The sequence below is a fragment of the Sander vitreus genome, chromosome 24 (genome assembly GCF_031162955.1).
Source record: "Sander vitreus isolate 19-12246 chromosome 24, sanVit1, whole genome shotgun sequence".
Classification (NCBI taxonomy): Eukaryota; Metazoa; Chordata; class Actinopteri; order Perciformes; family Percidae; genus Sander; species Sander vitreus.
In genome coordinates, this window is record NC_135878.1 from 7129502 (window position 1) to 7145707 (window position 16206).

The 16206-nt window shown below is 39.5% G+C and overlaps 2 protein-coding genes across 4 annotated transcripts in view; both read left to right on the plus strand.

Moving 5' to 3' along the window:
• Positions 1-4082, plus strand: part of appa (amyloid beta (A4) precursor protein a) — a 35081-nt gene extending 30999 nt beyond the window's left edge. For all 3 annotated transcript variants that reach the window (XM_078244095.1, XM_078244094.1, XM_078244093.1), the window contains one exon: positions 1617-4082. In XM_078244095.1, coding sequence (XP_078100221.1) covers positions 1617-1718 — 102 coding nt within the window. In that variant the 3' untranslated portion in view covers positions 1719-4082. The remainder of the gene's footprint in view (positions 1-1616) is intronic.
• A 1591-nt stretch (positions 4083-5673) lies between these two features.
• On the plus strand, positions 5674-9275 carry atp5pf (ATP synthase peripheral stalk subunit F6). Its single transcript, XM_078243911.1, has 4 exons — positions 5674-5783; positions 6386-6555; positions 7025-7149; positions 9170-9275. The coding sequence occupies exons 2-4, from the start codon at positions 6386-6388 to the stop codon at positions 9196-9198; spliced, it is 324 nt and encodes a 107-aa protein (XP_078100037.1). The 5' UTR covers positions 5674-5783; the 3' UTR covers positions 9199-9275.
• The last annotated feature ends 6931 nt before the right edge of the window (positions 9276-16206 follow it).

Consider the following 16206-nt stretch of genomic DNA (forward strand, 5'->3'; position numbering starts at 1 on the left):
GTACTCCGCATCACAACAAAGCACAGGCACTGAAGTAGATCCCGAACGGCATTTAGGAAAATGGTTAATTATTGCCGTGTTTTAGGTTGTACCAATAGGTCAGACCGAGAAAAACATTTGGAATATTGACTTCCAAAAGTTATTAAAAACCAGGGAGAGGAATGCCAGAAGTTATCAGAGGAAAGGAGGTGCTTGTGGTTGGCAAAGCTCAACCAGGATCTACGAGGGAAAAATCTTTCTTGTTCGGTCTTTGAATTGGAAAAAAAACCCATTGAGAGTCACTTGGCTACACCTCGAGTATCACAATGATATCATACAGTTAAGGTTAGGTTGATTTAAAGACGTTATTGCATTACTTACTTTGGCCTTCACAACACATTGGTCGTTGATGACTTGGTACTGCGTCTCCCTCACCCATCCACACACCATCTGGTTATAAGCCTCCAAACTTTTGTAGGATTTAAGGTCTTCCGCTGTGTATGGGCTCGGCGAGAAAACCAGGTAGTTGACTATAACGGGATATGCAACTGAAGGAAGAATCACCGGGTCGCCATGGATCCAAGAAGAGGGAGCCAACTTGTAGGGATCTGCACCACCAGTAAACTGTAATTTCTCAAAATATCGCGCCTTTTTTGTGGTCCAAGTCCTTCCATGCCTTTGCATCTTGGACACGTTTTGTTGAGCTTTTCTGTTGTTTAGACATAAAGTATTAAAGTATCCAAAGTGCACAATACTCCATTACTCCATTCAGTTGTTTACACAGAGTGCCTCCAATATGGCCGCGCATCCAGGTTACCGCCCAGAATGTGACGTCGGTGAAAACCCTCTATGTACCAGGGTAAATAGATCCAATCCAAATGTATTTATAGAGCACATTTAAAAACAGTTAACCAAAGTGCTGTACAATCAGAAAAAACAAAAACATAGAACACAATGAATACAAAAACAACAAAAGGACAGTTTAACAGTAAAATGACTAATAAACTATTGTAATGTGTTAAAAGCCTGAGAATAAAAATGTGTTAAGACAGGATTTCAAAACCGACAGTGTAGGAGCCAGCCTAATATGTAGAGGCAATTGATTCCAGAGTTTGGGGGCTACTACTGCAAAGGCGCGGCCTCCCCTGTTCTTCAGCCTTGGAACACAGGTCCATATAAATGACGTTACGGTCACCACCTGGTTCAAATATCTGGACTTCAGTTTTGCTTTAATTAAAGCTTAAGATATTTTAAGGTAGATTAATTAGAAGTCTGAAAAGGCCTTAAAATGTAGTGTTGAGATGGTACTGTACACTGCAATCTGCTCACTAAATGTAATTGGATTATAATAGGACAGTTAGCAATTTGTTTCCTGCTTTCGTTTTTCTAATAATCCTCATTTATCACAGAACTTTCATTAGTAGTTTTAATTTAAAAAACAAATACTGTATGGTAGTTGTGGCAGCGTTGTTTCTTTTTTTGCCAATTACTCTTTAAAAAAAAAGAAGAAAGAAATCACTTCCAGTAGCATTAAAAGGTCTTAAAGTATAGATTGTCTTTACATTTGTACACACCATATGATTGTGTGTGTGTGTGTGTGTAACCTCCACCCCACCCTCTCTCTGGCTCCCCTCCAGGTGGACGCTGCCGTCACCCCCGAGGAGCGCCACCTGTCTAAGATGCAGCAGAACGGTTACGAGAACCCAACCTACAAGTTCTTTGAGCAGATGCAGAACTGAGGAGAATGTCATATGTACACAAACACATACACACACATAAAAAAACACAAACATCTCCCACACATCAAGCACCTCCCTTCCCTCTCTCCTCCCCCCCCCCACCTCCCCCTCCCCCGACTAGTCCCACGTCTCCAAAAGGCAGTGTAGCTTAAATCATCGAGTGACTGGACTAGTCAGTTACGAGCAGACAGAGCGACTGTAGCCAGGGTTTTCTTTCATTTCTGCCTGGGCGGACACTGTGGCCAAGCCAGTTTGCACCATGTTTGTTCACTTTATCAGAGCAAGACGCCTTTTAATTAATGAAAGGTGTTTTTATATGTTGCTCCGTCTGGGCCTGCTGATGTATGGGGGGGAAAAAAGGCCCCGCCCAGTGCATCGATACAAACCCACTCTTTGGGGAAAGAAGCGCTTTCTCTCCACACTGATTCAGGGCCAGTGTATAGTTGGGGTTTTGGTGTGGGACGGTTTTAGGTGTAGACTTGTGTTGGCAAATCTGACCACTGATCAGTGGGATTTTTGGCGCACGTTGACCTGGGCCTCACTTACAAAAATGAATTGCAGAATCGTTATTTCAAATCATTATTCACCGTGTGGACATATTCATTAGTTTCTATCATATTCCTTGTAATGATTATATAATGAAAAATAGGCTTAAATCAAGCAGCATGATTTTTCTAAATAAGGCCCAGTGTTTCCCCCACCAACTGCACCACTACTGCACTCAGTCTACACTGGAGTATCCTCTCTCCCTCCTCCTCCTCCATCCCTCCCTCCATCCTCTTTTCTTTGCACATTCTTACGACAGCTGGGCTGTGTTAAGTCACACAAGGCTCTTAAGGATATTTGGAGATGCTGATGATAATAAATGTTGATGACGACGGTAGTAATTATGTATTCTGAATGAGCTGTTTTTTATTTTAGAGGTTTTCTTTCTCTTTTTCGTTTTCAGTTTTGTTTTTCAAAAAAGAATGAAAATGGAGAAAAAAAAGTCAAACCGATGTAAAGTCCTTTTTTTAAATTGCGTGTAATGTTACTGAAGTAATGCCGAAGTCTTAGCTGTTCCTATGTAGTGCATGACAACAGGATTTGGAAAAAACAAACAAAAAAACAACCAAGATCTTACCGCTGCTCTCTTGAGATCCTTTCTCACGTATAGATTGTCATTCTAGCAAGATTGTACATTTAGTATCTTCTCGTGATCACGTGACTTCAAACAATGAAATATATATATATATATAAATCTAGTCGAACGGGCTATGCTTTGATATCATGTAAAATACACATTTAAAAGAGATCTGTGATTTTGGAATTTAAGTGTGTTCCTCTTTTCTTTTAACCATGCTACGTTCCTGAAGCTACAGGAGGGGGGCTGGCTTCATCTCTGTTTGTATATTATTCTCATTCAGAAATATATTGTGTTAAAAATCCTTATGCGTAGGGGCTCTCAGAAATCACCCCCTTATAATTTTTGTTTCATTCATGTTACTTTGTTCTTTTAAAAGGGCATGTTGTGGGTGTGAAGTTAGCGGGAAGGGAAACAGAAAAAATGGGAGGAATCTGGCATGGGGGATGGGTTAGGATTATTTCCGTGTGTATGTGTTTTGTCATTTTCAGTCTGGTGTTTCGTCCAGTTGTAAGCCGACGCCGTCTATTTTTTGGTTTAGTAATCATTTTACTGATAGAACAAGTGGAGTGCTGAGAGGAAATGACTTGCAGTTCCGGATGGATAGCCAGCCAGGCATGCAGCCTGTGTATATATATATAATGGATTTTCACTCCCCAGCACCTCCCTTCCCCTCCCTCATTCGCCTTCCTTTCCCTTCAGGCATGCTGCTCACCTCTCTGCCATCAACGCACACTTGACTCTTCAGAGGCAGAGCACTGTCGCCTGTATAAAGATGATAGGCGTTCACCATTGAGAGAGCTGACAGTGAGTCTGGATGTGGAAACGGGGATAAAATAATAGTGTCAGCCTCGTAGGCAAGAATCTCCCGTTCATCTTTGTACATCCGCTAGTGTTAAAAGGTTTGATACCACCTCAACACTACATGAAAGAAAATTGAAAGAAATACAGTGTAACCTCTCACTCTAATAATACATCTAATGGTGAGTAAGATCTGTGAGGAAATGGTGTTCATATAGAGGCTGCAGTGGGGTGGGTCCTTGGTTTTCAGAGTGTGCTCATTAGAAGCCCAACAGAGGGCAGTAGAGTAGAAGAGGAAGCAGGATTTTCTTTCTATCTTTTTTTTCCTTCTGTGGGTTATAAATTGGTTTTGTTTTCCACTGTGTAATATTGTGCAGGCCATTTGCATTGACTGGGAAAACGCTTTCTACACTGTATTCCATAATAAAGTTTTGAATGTACATACAGATGTGTCTTTGTTTTTTTTATGATGTTTAATGCACCCCGGGTTTCTTCATGCAGCCTGTTTTATTATAGTAACATGCGTTATAATGTAAAAAACAATAATGTAAAAAAACTGCTACTCTGATCCCTGTCAGAGGTCAGTCTTAGCAAGAAAACAACATGCTCAGAGACACATCAGACAGATAAATCCAGGTCATTGTGCTAAAGGTTAAAATACATGATTTAGATGAACTAAATTCCATCCACTCTGTGATATATTATTTTATTAAATAAAAATTGGAGATTATGGGGGGACAACTACAATCTAGTTGACTACCAAAGTCTGATTAACAACAGCATAGTTTCTTAATGTGCGGTCACAGGCCAGTGGCAGCCCTCAAACATTTTGTGCGGCCCCTGAACATGACATGAAACGCATTGTATTTTAATCCTCCGCGGTCCATTTCGATACTTATCCTTTCAGTAGCTGACATTTAATACAGCACTAGACTACTGCGTCAGACTGCACCTCCCTAAACGACAACCTGTCAGGTTAGGAAGGGCAACTTGTAGGAAGCTACTGGTTGTATGACAACTACTGGCAGCACGCAATTGTCACAGGAATTACGTAAAGCTTAAGTTGGCGATTTCTGTGGACAACTCTGCAGTTTAATGTGGAAGTGAGATGGAAAAGATATTTTGTTCCATGTCTGCACTTTTCCTGTGCGGCCCTCAATCATATGCTGGCTTCCTAAATTGGCACTCACTCATCAAGAATGTGACAAGCCCTGTTTTGTTTTTTTAACGGCAGACTTTTTTTTTAATTTTTTTTTTTTTTATGACTTCTCCCTCTGCAGAGCCAAACACATAAAGGACTCTTCTCAAAGCACAGACCACCAGACTTACGGACATATTTCCCCTGGGCCATTAGCATACCTTAGTCCAACAGACTTTGAATAAGCCCTAATGTTGTGCAATATGTTGACTGTCTTTCATAGAGAAACCTACTGGATCTTGTGCAATAATTACATTTATTCTTGTGCAATGAATAATCTTAATCAAGTGCAAAATGACATTGATTCTATTTGTTTTATTATATTAGAACCTGTTGTCGGTTGCAGATGTTTTATTTTTGTGGTGTTTTCCTGTCTTTTTATTGTAATGATCGGGAGTAGCACTCATAATTTCATGGTATTCTGTACAGGCTTTTTATTCTATACTATAGTATGTCAGAAAAAAGGCATAGTGTAGTGTGCCATCAACAAAAGTCATACTATAGGATCAGACATAACTTGCAAAACAGTGAGAATTATTAGCTACAATAAAGCTACTTTTTTCCATTGACAGCGCAAATCCCTAAAGGTGAAATTATATTGAAAGGGACATGCTGGAAAATTACAAATGTGTGTAGGCCTAAAAATGTGTACATAAAAAAATACATATAATTAGTTAATACAAGAATAAAAATAACCATAATGCACTGTAACAATCTGTTGAAAACCTGTATGAAAAGTTACAGTTAAAAACAGTTCAAATAAAGCTACTTGGTCGATTGGGGATCATTTGTCATATAAGGTCAACCTTAATACGCGCAGCGCTGCGCAAAGTAGGCACCATTTTGACGACCGCGAACGCCTCCTTTTCACACCACATTACTCCCACAATCCACCGCGGTCCTCCACATTTGGATCTTGTACTCTTTAAGTGTCAAATCCAAGGTGAGTACGGAGTTTTTATAAGAAACGCTATCAAGCATTTAACTGTGTATCTGGAATTACTATACTCATAAATACATGTTATTGTATAACGTTAACATGACTTAGCTACTACATCACAATAGACACCACTGTTAAAAACTTGTGAAGCGTCAGCTAAAGCTGTCTTAGCATTAGCGGTTATGTTAGGTGAACGAAGCAAACATTTAGCTAACAGTCAGACAGCATGAAACCGAGCTTGTATGTCGTCGTTGTGTAATGTAAGTCGACAATCACGTTTTCTCGAAGGTGCTTGTAATGTCGCAGCTGTATAATATGTTGCTAACTCAATACCATTCAGCTAACGTTAAGTATGCACTGAAGGTGACGGCAGCTAACATATGCTAACAGCTAGCGTTGGTGTACATTTGCTTCAGCTAACCATGGATGCACGTCCGGGATGTAGTTTCCAGCTCCCATCTAGTTAGTTTGTTAGCTATACAATGGCAGACATTTCCTTCAAATGTAATTTTCAGGGTACGCCTTTACTACTGATATGATAAAGAGACAGAATGGCAGCAGAATGTCGTGATAACAATGTAACCCGAGGCATTTTGTTCCGCCAGATGGCACTTAACAAGCTATTCCAGCTGTCCTCCGCGCTGCGCTCCGCCGCGAGCCTGACCCTGCGCCGGAACATCGGCATCTCTGCTGTGCTCTTTAACCGGGCCAAGGAGCTCGACCCTATCCAGAAACTGTTCCTGGACAAGATCCGGGACTACAGCGCCAAGAGCAAGTCAGTTGATAATACACAACTCTTGTCATATGCCCACATGAAATAGCCATACTTTGTCCAGGCATAATGTTTTAGATTTGACTGATCAGAGTCCAGATTGATGGATCTAAACGAGTTCATCCTCTAGTCAATGTCATTGTCAATTGTATTTATATAGTGCCTTTCATTACAAGAAAACCCCCAGTGCTTACAGCATACACATTAAAACAACGCATTAATAGAAATAAGAATGCAATAAACACAGGATAATCAACACAGACAACCATAACATACAGGTGTGACCATACAAATTCACACACACACACTATTGTGAAAAAATAGTAACTTTAAATACCCTTGCAAAAGCCACGGTTTGGCTTCTTAAGCATTTCATTTCCATCCTCACTGCGTGTGTGTAATTGAAATGGCATCTTCACTCATCGCGTCACGCCCATCTCTTGAACATTATTTGATGCCTTGGCTCTCTAAGGATTTCGGGTGGCATTGTGGAGGGAGGAGCTTCTTACCAGAAGAATGTGTCTGAAGAGGTCACCAAACTGCAGAGGCTATATGGCGGAGGAGACCTCGCCAAGTTCCCTGATTTCAAATTCTCAGGTCAGTCTGGGCTTACTGTATGCACCACATACACACTCGGAGTACACAACGTAAACCATTACATTGTGTACTGTGAGTGTTTTTCTGTCTCCTGCCTTAATTACCTATTATCAATTAAAGACAAATACATGTTGCTTTAGGTGATTGGAAAAAAAATCTAAATTACAGCGTTATTTAGACATTTGCTTAGAAAAACATTTTATCGTATGTATATTCTAGACGTAGTATTGCAATGTTCGTAAAGAGTTGTCAATATCACGGTTTATTTATGTTATTTTTATCTAATGAGTCATGGTTTTAACATTGACTTTGGCTTCCTGATGTACAGAGGAGCTTTTGAAGGAGAAAGTGACCCAGACTAAGGTTGTCACGAGTACAAAAAAAACCAATACAAAAACCGATACTCGATGCCACAGCAAAAAGGAAAAAAAGTCCCAGGTGGCACACAACAAAGGATCATTTTTTTTCTTTTCATTTTTAGCAACAACCTGCCACAGCGCTGGTAAAGAAAAAGTCACTGAACACATAACAGAACATTTGTAATAATGTGAATAGTAATTAACATTATTATTCATTATTATTCTTTTTTATGTTTTCTCTACCTTGTACATTGTTATTGTTTTTAATATTTCATTTTTCTCTATTGTTGCTTCACTTGTAAACACAACAAATACAGTGGTCTCCGTGGGTTTCCCCTGTATGAATACAAAAAAGAAATAGTATTAAAAAATGTGTACAAAGTAAAGGCGATCGTATTGATATAAACACGTGGTAATCAAGAAAGGATCAATACTTTTGACAAGCTTAACCCAGACTGCGTATTTCTTAACTGTAGTCCAGACATAGCCTGACATGGTCATACTCAGATTCTAGTCAGAATATGAGACTGATACTGCTCCGTTGGGCTGTGATTATGGGGCGCGTTTCCGCGCTCAATGGTGTTTTTTGCCTCCAACGGCGCCTTCCAAGCAGCTAACTCAACCCTAAACGTAACCATTGCCGCGCTGCCTGGGAGGAGACGTTGGGGGCAAAAAAATCACCGAACCAGGAAAGAAAAAGCCTCTGAACTCAATTGGATAGACCTACAACCAATCAGGGCAACGAAGATGGACGTCACAGAAGCTGCAAGTCAAAGGCAGGCTTCTACAGAGCAGAGATGGCAGTTTCCGTGTCGTGTGGACGGGTGTGACAATGTGTATACATACGCGATGGCGGTTCTCTGTTCCTCTTTTAAAATGAATGCGCTGTCGATGCATTCTATAACAGACGCGATGGCGGCATCTACACATCTCAATTCTCCAGCAGCAGCCATCTTTGTTGTAAACAAATCCAACCCAAGCGCTCTTTGGCGACGTGGTTGATTACGTTACTGTTGATCATCTGTCCATCATCGTATAAAGCCCGCCCTGACAATTTGATTGGTCCAAACAGCTCTGGTTCGAGCACAGTTGCTCCACAACAGATCAAGTCCAGACCGAACTTCCCGACCTCAAACATTGTGGGCGGGGCTAAGTTCGGCTGGCATCCAGGCTACTCCAGACTGACAGTTTGCATTCAAAACTGTATTCCGTCCTAGAAACGTCCTGATTTATCATCAGCTACGCCATTGGAATGACAACGTGCTTATAATTACATGACTGTTTTTAAAGACATGACTTTAAGAGATTTCTTTTGCTATCACACAATTTAACAGTCCCCCTGCATTGCCACTACAGAGAGAGACTGTGATTTGGGCTTTGTCTGTGTCTATATATAGCACAAGGATACTGACACTTATCAAAGCAAGACAATGTTCTCATTCCGTTTGAAATCTGTTCAAAAGGCTTTTCTTTTCGAGCCTCACTGTATTTTTGATGAAGCTATATCTAGCTAGTTGCTACACATTGCTGTTGTCTTTGTCTAGATTTCAAATCTAATCTCAAGTATAATATGTTGTTTACTCATTTCAAAACTCACAGAATTACAATCACCATCAACTATCACTAATGATTCTCTCTTTGCCCTTTTGTTTTTTTTCCAGAGCCCAAGTTTGAGGAAGTGGCCAAGTGAATGCTATCCATGTTGTTTATCTCCTACATGTCACAAATATGTTGTATTTAATAAAAATATAGTGGATTGAACCATGATGCACTGGTTGTCAATTAAGCTGCCTCTGATGGTTACCACCCCCCACTGTCACTCTGTTGTAAAGTGATCAATTATTATAAAACATAGAGATGCTGTCTAGCTTTTTATGTTGCTCAAATTCTAGCCGGACTAAATGTAAAGAAAGCACAATGTCTCCTAGAAACACATCCTGTGTCGTAAAAAGGTGCGCGCCCTTAATTCCCACGCTGCACAGCTCTTATTGTGCACGTTCTTCCATCACATATTGGATTGAAGCTGTAGCCTGCAGGCAGACACTGATGACCAAACCTGTCTGCTGCTTTGATATTCATATTCACAACTTGGTGTGAAGTCACATTCTCCATGGCTGTGCTTTTAGAAACAACCAGAATGCGTGTTTTTATTAAAACACTTATTTCTAGTCCTTGTGTTTTCCATTTAGACTTATCTCTCGACAGGCACAGAGCGTAAACATTAAATGTAAATTTGGCAGCAAAAATGTGGTTATGAGGTATAATAATAACCTGTCAAACTTTTGAAATAAAACTGAAATACTCTAGCTGTAAGCAGCAGTTAAAACTGTTTTTTTTTTTTTGTGGGTTGTTTTTAAAGGTTGCTAAACATTTTGGAGTACCATTGGAAGAGTGTGGTGTACATTGGTGGTGTCGGTGATTAGTGTGTAAATAAGCCTGCACAAAAAAAAGACAAGCATAGTGATGCTGTAAGCTGTGCTATCTCTACACCATCTACAAACAGTTATTTTTGATGGCACAAATTACAGCAGAATAACTTTAATGGTCAAGCAACTGAATTGCCAGAAGATTTTTGTGCAAGTACAAATGCTAATCAACTCAAGGCAGTGCAAGCCTTGGATTCAGCCAGTAAACCCTGAACAGACTCCACTGAGGCTTTGCAATTTGCAAAAAGAAACTTGCACTCGAAGCATGTGAATACCTGACGTGATGTGTTGCCAGGCTGCAGTGAAACATTGTTACAGGGAGCTGTCTTTGCTGTGCACTGTGCTGCTGCAGGATTCACAACAGAGAGAAACGAATGCTTCTATTTAAGATTTTTTTTTACACCCATGCATTTACAACAAGTAAGCTGTAAATTGTATTGGCTGGGCGTGAGAATTTTCTTTTCTTTAAACTAACAGATATAGAGCTGAAGGTCCAACCACTGATGCCAGAAAAGCTGACGGCACTCCTGAGCCACTGGCCTTCTCCAGACACACACATGGGCTACAAACAGCAGAGCACATTTAAACATCCAGAAGTCATTATTTTTTTTTTTTTACAAACTTTACAAATCTGTTAATCCAGAAGTGATGTTCAGGTGAACTAAAGAAATATATGAAGCAATCAGGAAACCAAAGCCCGTCTACGACTACCATATTAGAAATTCTTTGAGGAAACCCACGGAGCTGTGCTCTGACGTCATCAGCTGCAGCCTGTCTGCGTCTTTCTCCAGGGCGTCAACCAATAAGAAAGAGTCCTCCGCCGGCTCGTAATGACAGTCTCCTCTTCCTGCGTGCCAGTAAACTGGTGTGGGATAACTTGCAGACATGTTCTCTTTAGTTACCAGACTCGCTATCCACCTGCACGTGCTCCTGGCTCACCATTTAGTAAGTGACGTAACGAGTTCTGTGTTGTTGGTAGACTTTTACACGGTGTTGCTGTTTAAACGCTTGAGTCAGATTTACCGCTAGAAGTGCCGCTAACATGCTGCGTAAAAGCTGTAAATTAAAGCTATGTAGCTAGCAAGAATGTGTTAGCCAGCACACTCACAATCCACTTCCTTGTATACAACCTACGTCACGATGACGTACCGTCACCCCTTCATGTATGTTGATTACACATCAGTCTCCTCAAACAAAACAAAATACTTTTATAAAGGCAGATTGTACAAATGAATAGTTTGAATATACTAACTTTTAATTTGAATTGAAGACCATTTTATTAATTTATTATATGGTTCATTTGTATTATTTACAATTTAGAAAAATGTAAATTAATTTAAGCAGTCAAACTGATAAAAGAAGCAGGAACCATAAAATAATTCACTCAAACCATTTACTCTGACTTGTGGATCATTATTCAGATTGTAGAGTAAAAGAAACGAAACCAGCGTAAAGAAACTCAAATACAAGAGCCATGCATTGAAATATGTTAGTTAGTTGAAAGTACGCAAGTATTTTTAGCAACGTGTACTTAAAGTATCAACAGTAAAAGTACTGATTATGCAGAAGAATGGCCCACATCAGTTATTTTATATATTATTGGATTACAATAACTAATAGTAACTAAAATAGTCTGTGCATAATCTTCTTCAAACATTTTATTTGACTGCTATATAAGATGTTTTATATGCTGCTAAATGTACAGGAAGTATCTAAAGTAAAAGTAGACATGCAGGCAGAATGTGTATGTTTACTGTACCATATTATATTTATAAGAGCTTTATGTGTAAAGTACTATTCTAAGCAGAGTAACCAATCCACAGTATAGCAGCACACCAGCCTTCTTTCACCCCTGGTTGCAGCCCTAATATTAATATGTATCACACGTCATTTGTTACGCACTTTGTCTTTGTGTCAGCTGGTCTAACCCTTTTGTGTCGAAAAAAGCCATAGTATAGTATGTCGAAAAAAGTGATAAAAAATCATAATATAGTATGTCGAAAAAAGTCATAATATAGTACGTGGGAAAAAAAGGCATAAAAAATCATAGTATAGTATGTCAAAAAAATTTAAAAAAGTAATTGTATAGAATTGAATGAAGATATACATAGTAAGTTATTGTTACATTATGTTGTTAATAAATGTTTTAAATTTGACAATGTAGTGTGGCACATTGAGAACAAAGATATTATATTGCATACAAGTCTAGTCTAAAAATGGCATAGCAACCTGTGCTTTAAAAAAATAAATGTAAAAATCGAGAATCGAATCGAACCGTGACCTTAGAATCGAAAATGTAATCAAATCGAGGATTTGGAGAATCGTGACACCCCTAGTATGTACTTATAAAAAAGTAAGCAATAGATAGATAGATAGATAGATAGATAGATAGATTTTTATTAATCCCAAAAGAAAATGGGAAATTCCAGTGTTGCAGCAGCACAATATCAGACACACAGCACACATACAGAATATAGCTGAAATAATAGGATAAAATATACATGAAATAATAATAGGATAGAATATAAGAACAAATAATTTAAAATATATACAAGTTGGGAAATAAAAATGTACAACTGTTTAACTAGTATTGATAAAGCTGTAGATAAACCTATTGTGCAAGGTGCAGTTGTGATGTCAATGAGTCTTATCTAACACTCAGTGATAAAGTGTTAAAAAGTTGAATTGCCTGTGGTAGGAATGATTTCTTGTAGCGGTCTGTGCGACATCGGAGCCTCTTAGAGAAGGTGCTCCTCTGTTGGACCAGTGTGGGGTGGAGAGGGTGGTCGGGGTTATCCATGATAGATAACAGTTTGTTCAGTGACCACCTCGCCATCACAGCTTCAAAAGTGTCCTGTTTGCAGCCAATAGTCGTAGTAGTATGTTTTATGTCCAAAAAATCAATGTAAAAGTCATACAAAATGTCTAAAAGTGGATGTACATTTTCTGGGTGTAAAACCTTTAAATAAATTATCTGTCGGGATGATTGAACCCATGACCTGCGTTTCCTCAAACCAGAGTTCTATCACACTGAGCTATCTTCTCCAGTACAGTACGATCTCCTCCAAAGCCTTTTCCGTAATTTCGTGCTGGGAGGTTGGTTGGGTGGCACTGAGAGTGCAATAATATTCCCGAAGTGCGTTGTCAGGTTCAAGACCTGCTCGCTGCCAGTGTATGTGCAAACACTTAGATAGGACACACACAGGAATAGACAAATACAAAATATACAAACAACAAATAATAGTACCAACAGCTGATCTTGACAGTTTTTAACTCTGAAATGTGAACAATAACTACAACTTCCAACGAGTATAGAGTATCAAATGAGATGGCTCAGTGTGATGGACCACTGGTTGGAGCAACACAGGGTTGTGAGTTCAATACTTATGAGGAGTGTACCTTATGATGATGTCCAACACCCAGGAATACAAGGTCCTTCACCCAGGAGACTGGGGTTTGTGTCATGGAAAAGTACTTTCCAAAACCCAACTGCCAATAAAGATGCTGAGGACAGTTGGGATTAGGAAAGTACTTGACCATGACATGTGGGACATGAACCCTGGGTGAAAGCCCTGTGTTGTCTTTATGACACTTAGAGAAAAAAATCATGGTTGCAGTTGGCAAAAGGTAAGGTGTGCACAACCCCAAAGGGGTTTTAAGACAGTTGGGGAAACCCTGGTGGCAGTTGGAGTACTTTGCTGCTCCCTGACTGCTACCAGGATTTCTCTGGCTGTCTGGGCCCTGGTGCTGCGGTGGGCACTGGATGTGAACTTGGGTCTCCTGGGTGAAGGGCTGATGCTTATTTGACTCTGCTGCCACCTCTGCCGCCACCTCCAGCAGTTACAGTATGCAGTTAAGACAAACTGTTGGGTTTAGGAAAGAAAGACATTTTCTGTGAAATGCAGGATACTAACCCTGGTCAGTCAGGGTGATTGAACCCAAGACCTGTGTGTTCTCTAAACCGCATTCCATCATGCTGAGCTATCTGATCTGATACTCTGCATTGGTTGGAAGTTGTATTTATCCTTCACATTTCAGAGGAGAGAGGTTGAAAAACTATCGAGACAAATGTGGGATTTGATCCTTCAACCTCAGATTGTTGAGTCAGTAGCTGATCTCAGTGAGCTACTTCTGAAGCTGACATTTCAAGTTTCCATTCTATTATTGGTTGTCCTTGTAGACTAATTGATTTCATGTGACAAATAAAATGTATTGATTAATTGGTTGATTGATCTGCTAGATGATCTGTTAATTGGTTGATTAATGTATTATTTGATTGGTTATTTGTTGATTACTTAATTGATTAATTAGGAATAGCTCACTGAGATCTAGACCTACTCTGTCTTGAGATAACTTTTGTTATGATTTGATACTATAAATAAAATTGAACTGAATTGAATTGAGATAAATTACTGACTCAATCTGATATTAAAGGATTCAATCCCACTTTTGTCTCGACAGTTTTTAATTTCTCTCCCCTGTAGTTTGAACAATAAATACATCTTCCAACCAGAGCCTTTACAAGCTTTGCATATAGCTCAGCAAGCTAAGGTGAAAACTCTCATGGTTTCATCCCTCTGTGGTGCTGTCATTTTCAAAGTCTAAAACTGGAAGGAGAAAAAGCTAACTTGCATTAGCTTGACCACTACAGTGAAAATTCATAGTGAATTAAACGTGTGTGTAAAAGTTGGTTTGGGAAAATACCGCCAGTCACCTTTCGGCTGCTCATAGATGATCACTGCGACTAGTGAGTTTCTTTACTGATCTAGGATCCCCATTAGTTGTTACTGTAGTTACTATTCTTCCTGGGGTCCACACAAAACATACAACGTTTGAAACAAGTAACCAATGGACACACTATACTATGACTTCTTCATCACTTTTTTCGACATATTATACCATGGCTTTTTTCAACATACGACATATGACTTCTTTTTTTTTTATATACTATACTATGGCTTTTTAAACACTTTTGTGACATACTATGACCTTTTTCGAAAAGATGTAAAGGACCTGACCTGAACAAAACAACCTACTCATGAATGTCAGCAAGACTAAAGAGACGACAGTAGTAGGCTACTAGCACTGGCTCCGGCAAGATGGTGGCTCCTGCACCCACCTCTTTCTAAACGCAGATAAACAAAACAATGGCTGTGTTACTTTTTTATTTCAGAAAATATGTCTGGTGTTTCTTAACTTTCTTTCTTAACTTTTACTCTGGCATTGGCTCACACTCAGACCTCTCCAACATTGTTGGCGCAGGGTGGGTACCTTCACTTATTATTTCGATCTACCAACATGGCATGTCCCGAATTATTCCACTAATCACAATGCTAGAACACCTAATATTAATTACATTAAATACATTAAATACAGACCAAACACTGCAGAAACTATCAATATATCCACAAATCTTTAAATCACTAGGTAAATGATTGCTAAGATAATAAAACTGCTGCTCAACACAGCAGAGATGAATTACTGTAACAAACCATATTGAAGCAAGAAAATAACAGAATCATGTAAGGTTATGTAGTCTGTACGGTAGGCCTATGTTATCATACAGCAAGGGAAACAAGCGACTATCATTGGCCATTTAACTACAAACTACTTTGTGATATAAATAAATTCATGAGTATTGTTTTTAGCTGTTGTCGTAGCCTATATGATGCCAAACTACACGTTTTATGTCATATTTCATATCTCCAGAGACAGGGCAGACACTTACTTTTTTGTTTAGAAGCGGAAGAGTGCACCGTTTCAACCTAGCCTTGGTCTGTGTTTTTAGCCTGATAGCTAACAGCTTGGCCGTTTCAAAGGCCAGAGGACTTCAGTGCAATCGTAGCGCTTCCAGAAGTAATCCGGCGTGGTACTTCTGTGACTTTTCACAATAATTTTATAAAGATAAATCCACGACTGAAACGTTATTGAGGCATCTTTTTGTATGAAAAGCTATCTTTTCTTTTACCCTTAGCCGCCGCCATCTTGGCTGCTGACTGTCTTGACTGATGGCTACGTCGACCAATCACATGAAGTTTAGGTCAGGCAACAGGAGCTTGCTCAGCCAATAGATAACCCTAACCTGATACGTACGTGTGTGTGTGTGTGTGTGTGTGTGTGTGTGTGTGTGTGTGTGTGTGTGTGTGTGTGTGTGTGTGTGTGTGTGTGTGTGTGTGTGTGTGTGTGTGTGTGTGTGTGTGTGTGTGTGTGTGTGTGTGTGTGTGTGTGTGTGTGTGTGTGTTGGAAGCAGACACAGAGGTGTGGATAGAGTG

Coding starts and splice junctions, on each gene's coding strand:
- atp5pf (XM_078243911.1), top strand. CDS start 6,386: ATGGCACTTAACAAGCTATTCCAGCTGTCCTCCGCGCTGCGCTCCGCC. Junction 6,556..7,024: donor GACTACAGCGCCAAGAGCAA/GTCAGTTGATAA, acceptor TGGCTCTCTAAG/GATTTCGGGTGGCATTGTGG. Junction 7,150..9,169: donor CCCTGATTTCAAATTCTCAG/GTCAGTCTGGGC, acceptor TTTTTTTTCCAG/AGCCCAAGTTTGAGGAAGTG.